Raw genomic sequence first — 12,694 nt, 5'->3', positions numbered from 1 at the left:
TGAAATCATTTCATTGAATGAAAGAAATCAGTAATATAATTTGAATGAGATTAAAAACGACATTACAATCTTACCTCTGGGAGCAGTTCCAGGTGATGCAGGTAACATCTGAGTAACATATTTTTCTTGCACTGACAGAAGTGGATTTTTGACACAGTAAACAAATGTCCTTGTTTTCCTGGGAAAGGTGTGTTGCAGAGCGCTTTCGACTACAGACCCTGTCAATTGAGATCCCTCTGGCTGGCTGGTGTATGGTAATGTTCTTCTGGAAAGGGCAGACTCCACCTGGACAGTCTGCTTAGAGAAACCGCCATCCGGCTGCTGGCTCCCAGTGAAGTCACGGAATGTTTCACTTATGCCATCTTGTGGAATTATGTGATTAGTAGAGGAAGACCCCTCATGGTGAAATGAATCCATATCATAGCCTGAAATATCAGGTACATTTATTGGCGTCCACTGAGAAGTCGCCAAATCCCCAGACTTCATGTCAGTCCTGGACTCAAGAGGCTCAGAGGTTTCCCCAGTGTGTTGGTATTCTCCTGCTCTCTCACTGGATACTTTGTCATGTTCCATTGTAGAAGTAGGTACGTGTTCCTTAGTTGCGCCACTTTGCTTCCTTTTGATTCTCTCTTTGGTCTTCACCCTTTGTAAAGCCAAACTTCTGTTGCTGAAGAATATGGAGAGGACATCCTCAGCTCCATCTAGGACACCGGCCACAGTGCTGCGGATTTCTCCGTCCTCAATAGCGTCTGGTAAAGTCTGTTTCCAATGGCTGCCACTGTCACCAGGTAGCGTGTCTTGAAAGCCAGGGGAGATGTCAATCACACCAGGCAAGTGGGAATCCGGTCCTGTTGGTATACCAGAGAAATAATCAGTACTTGTATCTGTTACACAGTGTTAATGTGCAGAGTAACTTCTACAATATTTACTACTGTAGTTACCATTCAACAAATACTCACCATTGTGTTGACAGAGAGGTCTATCATTCTGTTCTGGTGACAGCATTGTGCTTCCAGACTCCATGGCCGAGGGGAAAAGCTTTCGCACAAACTATATGAGGGAAGACAAATCCTTCTCTACAAGTCTGATAACCCATGCTCAAGGCATTTGTGTGAGTATCCAAGTGTAATCAAGGGGACACCTATGTACTGGAGCAATATAGTACTATTTATCTAATTTAGTTTAGAAAATTATAGCAAGTCAATAGCATTCGACATCCTTAGAAGAAGACAAGTCTGTTTATGCTTAACCTGCCATGAGTTTTTCTAGGATTGTATGGAATACTCACCATAACCTGCTCTTCGGTAGCAATTCTTACTGGGCACATAGTCCTATGCTCCTCACTTTTAGCTGCAAGGGTGAGGACATGCCATTTTAGACAACCAATATAAAACTCCCATTATGATAAAACCCCAAATTCATACAGTATCATACTTACTCAAAATGATGGTGGGCGACATGACAGGTGTATTGAGAGAACTGGTCCAGGACATATCAGGGTCTAACTGTGCACCAAGACTTTCAGATATACGTTTGGCAGAGTGTGCCTGCTGAAATAAAAAGTGTGTAATGGAACTTTTAAAACACGAGTTTGGTTTTAAAAAGATCTCGCCAAGAACAGCTGCACCTACCATAGAGGGTTTCGGTGTGTCAAGCAGCCCTGTAAAAAGAAAGTTGTGCATATTTTAAATCAAAACAATAAATACCAATATAATAAATATCAACATCGATCAACACTGAAAAGTCACCAGTCAGCTTACCAAAACTGTCTCCATGCAGCCTTGTTCTATAGGATTTACTGGGGGTCTCGCTGAAAATAGAACCACTGATGTCAACCATCACAAGAGCAGGTGTTCTGACATCACATTCTGAGCAGGTGGTCAGAATATCAGGATCCAGGCATTAGCAAAGCAATATATACTTTTAGATTAGCAAATTTGTGAAAAGCCAACGTATCAGCACAAAAAAGAGACACTCACCTGTCTATTGATTTTCCAAATAAACATGGGCTTGTGTCCATTTTTTCTGTTGCAGAGGTTCCTGAGCAGCAAAACGGAAAATATCAGTGCACACATTCCGCAGCCACGTAATCAGGGATAACATAGAAAAATCAGAAAAAGGAGATAGGCCAACTGGTTAGAGGYAGGTCTAGCACTCGTTCACCAAAAAAGGGTTCTCAGTTAAATAACTTATGACGGAGCAGGAATTTGTACAACTGTTCCGACGCTCTGTCCACACGTTAACAATCCTCACTAGCGATACGGTTTTGGAAACTTTTGGAATTTCACTTTCATTTATTTTCATGAAACAAAATGTAAAATTACTACACCTTTAACAAGATTCCCACAAAGGAATATTTCCATGTTAAAGCTTCACGGAAGAGAGGCGCCCATCAGTTCCAATTAGCTACAGTTGAAGTCGGAAGTTTACATACACTTAGGTTGGAGTCATTAAAACTCGTCTTCCAACCACTCCACAAATTTCTTGTTAACAAACTAGAGTTTTGGCAATTCGGATAGGACATCTACTTTGTGCATGACAAGTCATTTTTCCAACAATTGTTTACAGACAGATTATTTCACTGTATCACAATTCCAGTGGGTCAGAAGTTTACATACACTAAGTTGACTGTGCCTTTATAAACAGCTTGGAAAATTCCAGAAAATGATGTCATGGCATCATTTGAGTCAATTGGAGGTATACCTGCGGCTGTATTTCAAGGCCTACCTTCAAACTCAGTGCCTCTTTGCTTGACATCATGGAAAATTCTAAAAAGAAATCAGCCAAGACCTCAGGGAAAGAAACAAATCTGGTTCATCCTTGGGAGCAATTTCCAAACGCCTGAAGGTACCACGTTCATCTGTACAAACAATAGTACGCAAGTATAAACACCATGGGACCACGCAGCCATCATACCGCTCAGGAAGGAGACTGTCTCCTAGAGATTAACGTACTTCAGTGCGAAAAGTGCAAATCAATCCCAGACAACAGCAAAGGACCTTGTGAAGATGCTGGAGGAAACAGGTACAAAAGTATCTATATCCACTGTAAAACGAGTCCTATAATCGACATAACCTGAAAGGCCGCTCAGCAAGGAAGAAGCTACTGCTCCAAAACCGCCATAAAAAAGACAGACTACGGTTTGCAACTGCACATGGGGACAAAGACCGCACTTTTTGGAGAAATGTCCTCTGGTCTGATGAAACAAAAATAGAACTGTTTGGCCATAATTACCATTGTTATGTATGGAGGAAAAAGGGGGAGGCTTGCAAGCCGAAGAACACCATCCCAACCGTGAAGCATGGGGGTGGCAGCATCATGTTGTGTGGGTGCTTTGCTGCAGGAGGGACTGGTGCACTTCACAAAATAGATGGCTTCATGAGGAAGGGAAATCATGTGGATATATTGACGCAACATCTCAAGACATCAGTCAAGAAATGAAAGCTTGGTCGCAAATGGGTCTTCCAAATGGACAATGACCCCAAGCATACTTCCATAAGTTGTGGCATAATGGCTTAAGGACAACAAAGTCCAGGTATTGGAGTGGCCATCACAAAGCTCTGACCTCAATCCTATAGAAAATGTGTGGGCAGAACTGAAAAAGCGTGTGTGAGCAAGGAGGCCTGCAAACCTGAATCAGTTACACTAGCTCTCTCTGTCAGGAGGAATGGGCCAAAATTCGCCCAACTTATTGTGGGAAGCTTGTGGAAGGCTACCCGAAACGTTTGACCCAAGTTAAACAATTTAAAGGCAATGCTACCAAATACAAATTGAGTGTATGTAAACTTTTGACCCACTGGGAATGTGATGAAAGAAATAAAAGCTGAACGAAATCACTCTATTATTCTGACATTTCACATTCTTAAAATAAAGTGATGATCCTAACTGACCTAAGACAGGGAATTTTTACTAGGATTACATTTCATGAACTGTGAAAAATTGAGTTTAAATGCGTTTGGCTAAGGTGTATGTAAACTTCTGACTTCAACTATATACACTGAGATCATGTGACACTTAAATAAAGTCCACCTGTGTGCAATCTAACTAATTGTGACTTCTGAAGGTAATTGGTTGCACCAGATCGTATTTAGGGGCTTCATAGCAAAGGAGTATATATGCACGCATCACTTTTCCGTTTATTATTTTTTAAATAAGTTATCTTAATTTCACTTCACCAATGTTTTCTGTGTGACCAACATCAAGATGTAAGTCTCATCTCAATAGTTTTATTGCGTTTCTAATCAGGAGAACAGTTTCCAGCTGTGCTAACATAATTGCAAAAGGGTTTCTAATGATCAACTAGCCTCTTAAAATGATCATCTTGGATTAGCTAACACAAGGTGCCATTGGAACACAGGAGTGATGGTTGCTGATAATGGGCCTCTGTACGCCTATTTAGATATTCTATAAAATTAAATTAAAAGCCGTTTCTAGCTACAATAGGCATTTACAACTTTAACAATGTCTACACTGTATTTATGACCAATATGTTATTTTAAAATGGACAAAATTGTTATGCTTTTCTTTCAAATTAAAAAAACAAGGACATTTCTAAGTGATCCAAAACTTTTAAACAGTAGCGTAGGTCCTTGGATGTGAAAGGAGTAGGCTTGCCAACAATCCTTAACAGTACATTTTGGGCTAGAGTAGGTGAATGAAACTTAGAATAGTTTGTTTTAACAGCGCAAACAGAATATTTCTCTCTACCTTGATCAGGGGAAAAAAGTGCATCTTCTGTCAATGTCTCAGGAGACTGTGGTCTTCTCTGCCTGAAAATCTTCGGGGTAGAGAACATATCACCATCAAGGGGACATTTCCCCAATGGTGTTTTGAAACTGCCATCTTGTCCACAAGATATTGCAGTGCTGGGATTCTCTTTCTCTGTATCACCCCGATCCCAACTGGAAGCTTCAGCAGTGAGTTCCTCAAACCAGTTTGGGTTCAGAGGTCCCAACTCTTCATTGAGAGGATATAAAATACAGAAGAGTCAGTATAAATGATGACAATATCATTGCTAGCAGGTACATCAATATGATTATAATGAGAAAAGGAGATGCAAAGTTAAAAACATGGCTAGCTACCTTCCCATATTTGATCCTTGAAAGCATCAAACATGTTTCTCCTTATGTCCATGTCTTAGGTCATCTGTGGTATGCCTGAAACGAGTCGATTATTAAAGTTTACTTAGCTAGATAAGCAAATAGATAGTCTATATGCAGCATTCACGACTGGCAAACCTACAGTGCAGTCGCAAACTATTCAGACCCTTTGACTTTCCACATTGTTATTTTACAGCCTATTCTAAACTTGAATAAATTCAAAATGTTTCGGCAATCTAAACACACTACCCCATAATGACAAAGCGAAAACAAGTTCAGACATTTTTGCACATTAATAAAAACAAAGACCTTATTTAAATACAGTACCAGTCAAAAGTTGACACCTACTCACTCAAGGTATTTTTTTATTTATTTTTACATTTTCCACTTTGTAGAAACTATTAACCAAAAAAAGTGTTAAACACATCCAAATATATTTCATATTTGAGATTCTTCAAAGTAGCCACCCTTTGCCTTGACAGATTTGCATTCTTGGCATTCTCTCAAACAGCTTCATGAGGTAGTCACCTGGAATGCATCTCAATTAACAGGTGTGCCTTGATAAAAGTACATTTGTGGAATTTGTTTCCTTCTTAATGCGTTTGAGCCAATCAGATGTGTTGTGACAAGGTAGAGGTGGAATACAGAAGATAGCCCTATTTGGTAAAAGACCAAGTCCATATTATGGTAAGAACAGCTCAAATAAGCAAAGAGAAATGACAGCATCATTACTTGAAGATATTAAGGTCAATCAAGGCAGAACATTTCAAGAACTTTTAAAGTTTCTTCAAGTGCAGTCGCAAAAACCATCAAGCGCTATGATCAAACTGGCTTTAATGAGGACCGCCACAGGACAGGAAGACCCAGAGTTAACTCTGCTATAGAGGATACATTCAATAGTTACCAGCCTCAGAAATTGCAGCCCAAATAAATGCTTCAGAGTTCAAGTAACAGACACAACATCAACTGTTCAGAGGAGACTGTGTGGAACAGGCCTTCCCAGTAAAATTGATTCAAAGAAACCACTACTAAAGGACAGCAATAAGAGACTTGCTTGGGTCAAGAAACAAGCAATTAACATTAGACCGGTGAAAATCTGTGCTTTGGTCTGTTGACTCCAAATTTGAGATTTTTGGTTCCAACCACCGTGCCTGTGACGCAGGGTAGGTGAATGGATCATCTCCACATGTGTGGTTCCCACCGTGAAGCATTGAGGTGGTGGTGCTTTGCTGGTGACATTGTCAGTGATTTATTTAGAATTCAAGGCACACTTAACCAGCATGGCTACCATAGCATTTTGCAGCAATAAGTAATCCCATCTGGTTTGCGGTTAGCGGGACTATCATTTGACTCCAGGCTGTGTAAGGGCTACTTGACCAAGAAGGAGAGTGATGGAGTGCTGCATCAGATGACCTGTTCGCCACAATCACCACACCTCAACCCAATTGAGATGGTTTGTGATTAGTTGGACCGCAGAGTTTAGGAAAAGCAGCCAACAAGTGCTCAGCATATGTGGGAACTCCTTCAAGACAGTTGGAAAAGCATTCTAGGTGAAGCTGGTTGAGAGAATGCCAAGAGTGTGCAAACTGTCATCAAGGCAAAGGGTGGCTACTTTCAAGAATCTCAAATATAAAATATATTTTGCTTTGTTTAACACTTTCTTGGTTATAACATGATTCCATATGTGATATTTCATAGTTTTGATGTCTTTACAATTATTCTACAATTTAGAAAATAGTAAAAAAAACGTTTTTTTAAACTTGAATGAGTAGGTATTCAAACTTTTGATTGGTACTGTAAGTATTCAGACCCTTTGCTATGAGACTCAAAATTGACCTCAGTTGCATCTTGTTTCCATTGATCATCCTTGAGATGGTAAATTAAATTGATTGTACATGATTTGGAAAAGCATACACCTGTCTATTTAAGGGCCCACAGTTGACAGTATGTCAGAGCAAAAACCAAGCCATGAGGTCGAAGGAATTGTCTATAGAGTTCTGAGACAGGATTGTGTTGAGGCACAGATCTGGGGAAGGGTACCAAAAAATGTCTGCAGCATTGAAGGTCGCCAAGAACACATTGGCCTCCATCATTCTTTAAATGGAAGAAGTTTGGAACCACCAAGACTCTTCTTACAGCTGGCCGCCCGGCCAAACTGAGCAATCGGGGGAGAAGGGCCTTGGTCAGAGAGGTGACCAAGAACCCGGTGGAACTGAGTGACCAGAGTTCCTCTGTGGAGATGGGAGAACCTTCCAGAAAGTCAACCATCTCCGCAGCACCCCACCAATCAGGCCTTTATGGTAGAGTGGCCAGACGGAAACCATTTGTCAGTAAAAGGCACATGACAGCCTGCTTGGAGTTTGCGAAAAAGGCACCTAAAGGACCCTCAGACCAAGAAAAAAATTATTCTCTGGTCTGATGAAACCAAGGTTGAGCTCTTTGGCCTGAATGCCAAGCGTCACTTCGAAGAAACCTGGCACCATTCCTATGGTGAAGCATGGTGGTGGCAGCATCATGCTGTGGGGATATTTTTCTGCTGCATGGATTAGGAGACTAGTCAGGATCAAGGCAAAGATGAACACAGCAAAGTACAGAGGTCCTTAATGAAAAACTGCTCAGGACCTCAGACTGGGGCAAAGGTTCATCTTCCAACAGGACAACGACCCTAAGCACACAGCCAAGAAATGCAGAAGTGGCATCAGGACAAGTCTCAATGTCCTTGGGTGGCCCAGCCAGAACACAGACTTGAACCCGTTCTAACATCTCTGGAGAGACCTGCAAATAGCTGAGCAGCAACACTCCCCATCCAACCTGACAAGAGGATCTGAGAATCTGCAGAGAAGAATGGTAGAAATTCCCAAAATTCAGGTGTGCCAAGGTTGTAGTGTCATACCCAAGAAGGCTCAAGGCTGTAATCACTGCCAGAAGGTGCTTCAACAAAGTACTGAGTAAAGGGTCTGAATACTTGTGTAAATGTGATCGGGGGGGGCGACAACTATTTAATCCATTTTAGAATAAGGCTGTAACATTAAATGTGGAATAAGTCAAGGGGTCTCACTACTTTCTGAATACACTCTGTGGCAAGCCAGCTGTTTGCTCAGCCTGGTCTTATAGACGAGACGTAACATAGTAAATGTAAACCCGGGACACTCAAATTAGTTTGATATGTAACCATACCAAATGTAACATAAGACAAATGGTTACTGGGTGGTTGGTCGAGGTGGGTAGGTGGGCATATAACGGTAACGTCTTGCAAGTTAGAATCTCATCACAGACAACTTTAGCATTTTATTAGCAACTTTTTAGATACTTTGCAACTACTTAGCATGTTAGCTAGCCCTTATCTCTAGCTAACATCAGCTAACCTTAGCCACCTAGCTAGAATTTGTAACATGTGTTTTGCAAATGTACATATTGTACATTTTTCAAATTTGGAACATAATACGAATTGTGATAAACATTCACAAAATAATACATACCATATGAAATGTAACAGTTCATTTAGTGTGATGTCCCGGATTTACGTACAGAATCATATGAAATGCTGAGACCAGGTTGGTTTGCTAGCTACCTCGCTGCATGATGTTTACAAGGCAAGCACTCAGGTAGTTAGCTTGCTAACATTAGCTAACTGATAGATACTTTGAGAAACGCTAATATTACAACGTTCGGGTCTTTGCGTGTCAAAAAAAACATTAAATAACACTATTTGACTCGTCATATAAGCTTGTTGACTAATCAGGACCTGAATATTTTTATTTTATTTTATTTCACCAGGTAGGCAAGTTGAGAACAAGTTCTCATTTACAATTGCGACCTGGCCAAGATAAAGCAAAGCAGTTCGACACATACAACAACAGAGTTACACATGGAGTAAAACAAACATACAGTCAATAATACAGTAGAAAAATAAGTCTATATACAATGCGAGCAAGTGAGGTGAGATAAGGGAGGTGAAGGCAAAAAAATATATATTTTAAAGGCCATGGTGGCGAAGTAAATACAATATAGCAAGTAAAACACTGGAATGGTAGCTTTGCAGTGGAAGAATGTGCAAGGTAGAGATAGAAATAATGGGGTGCAAAGGAGCGAAATAAATAAATACAGTAGGGAAAGAGGTAGTTGTTTGGGCTAAATTATAGATGGGCTATGTACAGGTGCAGTAATCTGTGAGCTGCTCTGACAGCTGGTGCTTAAAGCTAGTGAGGGAGATAAGTGTTTGCAGCTTCAGAGATTTTTGTAGTTCGTTCCAGTCATTGGCAGCAGAGAACTGGAAGGAGAGGCGGCCAAAGGAAGAATTGGTTTTGGGGGTGACCAGAGAGATATACCTGCTGGAGCGTGTGCTACAGGTGGGTGCTGCTATGGTCACCAGCGAGCTGAGATAAGGGGGGACTTTACCTAGCAGGGTCTTGTAGATGACCTGGAGCCAGTGGGTTTGGCGACGAGTATGAAGTGAGGGCCAGCCAACGAGAACGTACAGGTCGCAGTGGTGGGTAGTATATGGGGCCTTGGGGACAAAACGGATGGCACTGTGATAGACTGCATCCAATTTATTGAGTAGGGTGTTGGAGACTATTTTGTAAATGCCATCACCGAAGTCGAGGATTGGTAGGATGGTCAGTTTTACAAGGGTATGTTTGGCAGCATGAGTGAAGGATGCTTTGTTGCGGAATAGGAAGCCAATTCTAGATTTAACTTTGGATTTGAGATGTTTGATGTGAGTCTGGAAGGAGAGTTTACAGTCTAACCAGACACCTAGGTATTTGTAGTTGTCGACATATTCTAAGTCAGAGCCGYCCAGAGTAGTGATGTTGGACAGGCGGGCAGGTGCAGGCAGCGATCGGTTGAAGAGCATGCATTTAGTTTTACTTGTATTTAAGAGCAATTGGAGGCCATGGAAGGAGAGTTGTATGGCATTGAAGCTCGCCTGGAGGGTTGTTAACACAGTGTCCAAAGAAGGGCCAGAAGTATACAGAATGGTGTCGTCTGCGTAGAGGTGGAACAGAGACTCACCAGCAGCAAGAACGACATCATTGATGTATACAGAGAAGAGAGTCGGTCCAAGAATTGAACCCTGTGGCACCCCCATAGAGACTGCCAGAGGCCCGGACAACAGACCCTCCGATTTGACACACTGAACTCTATCAGAGAAGTAGTTGGTGAACCAGGCAAGGCAATCATTTGAGAAACCAAGGCTGTCGAGTCTGCCGATGAGGATGTGGTGATTGACTGCACGTCACATAATTTAACACATTCATAAATGTTTTACGCAGTTGTTATACATTCATTACACCATCACTAGTATTTCAATTGTCACAACGATTCACGATACGAATGCTATGATGCTGGTAAAGTTGTCTCTTGCACCTGCCGCAAGAATGCAGACACTTCCCAAACTCTGGACAGTGCTGGTCATAAAAAAAGCTAGCTAGCTGATGGATGCAAACATTGTTCTTCCCCAAAAACATAGCAAAACCACAATCTGTTTCAGTAGCTATAGTTAGCCAACTATCTAGCTGGGTGTCATCTAAAATACCCCTAATTTATAAAGACAGTTCTTATTTGATTAATGGTGGTCCGACCCACCTATGTGAAGCACGCCACAATAGTGGAATTTGCAGTTCGCTTAAAAATAAGTCTCATTAAAAGTGATACAAATTAATAGTGGTATCATGCCATAATGGAAAAGGACGAGGTTGGAATGTTATATAAATTAAACAAGACAATTTGTTAATTTGACAATCTGTTGAAATCACAATGGATGTATTAAACTTTCAAGTTCCATTGGGGGCATACTTATTTCACTGTACAGCCTTACCTATGGATTGTGGATCAATGACATGGGTTATCAGTCTATTCAGTGACAACCAGAGAACATTAACGCTGTAGTTATTATTGCGGGACTCTGAAACCACTGAATTGAGCCACATTTATTGTACCAGTCAACCTACTATGTGTATTGAACACTATTCCAGAGGGAAAAACAATACAATGTGGATGTCAATACGCTGACTGGGGAGGTAATTTCACACAGTCAAAATCCTGCATTTTTTGTTGTTGTATGTTTTACTTATATTTTATTTAACCTTTAATTTAATAAGAGCTATGATGCTAATATTTGCGTCAACTCTTCAGTTGTGTTCTGTGGGTGTCACCGAAGACTGATACCCCATTTCATTGCTCCACATTCCAACCTTGTTTAACATTGTTTTGTCTAAATATGGCATGATTCCACCAATTGTAACCTTCTGCGTCACTTTCAAAAAGGGACTTATTTTAAAGGCGAAAAGCAAATTCCACTTGTGGCTAACTTCACAACACAAGCCTCACTAGCCAAATTCAGATAGCTGGCTGTTTATAACGTTAGCTTTGGGCAACAGGGTTAAGTAGCTGGCTAGCTAGTTATTTTCATGAACTGAAGTTCGATTTCAATAGAACAACAAGTGGCTACCTAGCTAACACTTACTCACATCGATTCCCAAATCATTGCTAAGAAAATGTATAATGACTGCAGTTTCTACTGGTCATTGTTTTCAAGCTGGTTGCATTGGTGCAAGCTAGGTACCAAGCTAAAGCTAGCTACCCCAGAAGTTGCTAATAACATCCTTATCAAATATACTTACAAACATCGATCATGTTCGTTTGACCCTGATCTTATTTAAAATGCTCACACAGACGTTATTCCATTCGGTCGAACAAATAATTACTTATTACCAACGCGGTATGGTAAACACATCGTTCGTGGATGGTGTACTTGTTTGCAGACTTCTTTTTTGTACAGCTTTGACAGTACTACTGATCGTAGTGGTGGCGCTTGGCTTGCACGAGCAAATTCAGTACACACATTCTATAATAGAATTGTGTTATTTGACGTGTCAAATTAAATGCCTATTTGACGAGTCAAATAGTGTTTTGACGTGTATATTGTAATATTCATATGTGTAAACATACTGAATTATAATTGGATGCATTTTACCGCCATATCATACTGTGATATGATTGGTTAAGACCACCCAAATGGTTAGGTCAGATTGATCCTGGTTGGCGATACGTGAACATGACAGTTATAGCTAGCTAATAAAGAGCTACGTTAAGAAATATCCTGTAGTACTGCATTTTATTATTTTGTACAAAGTGTGCAAAACAAGATATATATATTTCTTGGCGTCTATATTGTTTGACACGCAAATAGCCAAACGGCGTTCCATAGCCGGAAGTTAAATAAAATGTAATTTCAACTTACTCTGCCGATTGTCCGTAAGGTTAGTCCTTATGATGGGGGGAAATTGAAAAAAAGCATATAATAGAACATGAATTAAACTTTCCAAACATGGGTCAGTTGTAGACCCACTTCCTCTCCGCTTACCTCATGTCAATAACAGTCCTGCAAGTGCTCCATAACTGCACAAAAAAGCAAGAAATTGTGGGGGACTTTGACTTGAGGTAAACAGTTAGGAACTGACCTCCCTGAGGAACTGCAAGACCCACGGTATATGTTCCATATTCTCAAATTCCCCCTACATAATGATCAACTATATACACAATCCACATAGTAAACTGAAATTGAATTGTATTTTACTTCTGGCAGACTTTTC

General features: G+C 40.7%; 1 protein-coding gene across 6 annotated transcripts in view; it reads right to left on the bottom strand.

The window, feature by feature from the left end:
* The window catches only part of brca2 (BRCA2 DNA repair associated), a 33,494-nt gene extending 21,486 nt beyond the window's left edge, over window positions 1-12,008 (bottom strand). For 2 of the 6 annotated variants that reach the window (XM_023982705.2, XM_023982710.2), the window contains exons 1-10: window positions 11,723-12,007; window positions 5,082-5,156; window positions 4,708-4,956; window positions 1,980-2,040; window positions 1,761-1,810; window positions 1,632-1,660; window positions 1,439-1,550; window positions 1,289-1,350; window positions 960-1,050; window positions 75-848 (exon numbers count right to left, since the gene is read on the bottom strand). In XM_023982705.2, the coding sequence (XP_023838473.1) occupies window positions 75-848; window positions 960-1,050; window positions 1,289-1,350; window positions 1,439-1,550; window positions 1,632-1,660; window positions 1,761-1,810; window positions 1,980-2,040; window positions 4,708-4,956; window positions 5,082-5,133 (1,480 nt within the window). In that variant the 5' untranslated portion in view covers window positions 5,134-5,156; window positions 11,723-12,007. Of the gene's footprint in view, window positions 1-74; window positions 849-959; window positions 1,051-1,288; window positions 1,351-1,438; window positions 1,551-1,631; window positions 1,661-1,760; window positions 1,869-1,979; window positions 2,041-4,707; window positions 4,957-5,081; window positions 5,157-11,722 lie in introns of those variants that run through there. The other 4 variants (XM_023982709.2, XM_023982708.2, XM_023982707.2 and 1 more) reach the window with 4 other exon arrangements.
* Window positions 12,009-12,694: the final 686 nt, after the last annotated feature.

The sequence above is a fragment of the Salvelinus sp. IW2-2015 genome, linkage group LG4p (assembly GCF_002910315.2).
Source record: "Salvelinus sp. IW2-2015 linkage group LG4p, ASM291031v2, whole genome shotgun sequence".
NCBI classification, from domain to species: Eukaryota; Metazoa; Chordata; class Actinopteri; order Salmoniformes; family Salmonidae; genus Salvelinus; species Salvelinus sp. IW2-2015.
Note: the sequence above shows the minus strand (reverse complement) of the source record. Positions and strands in the feature narration are given on the sequence as shown.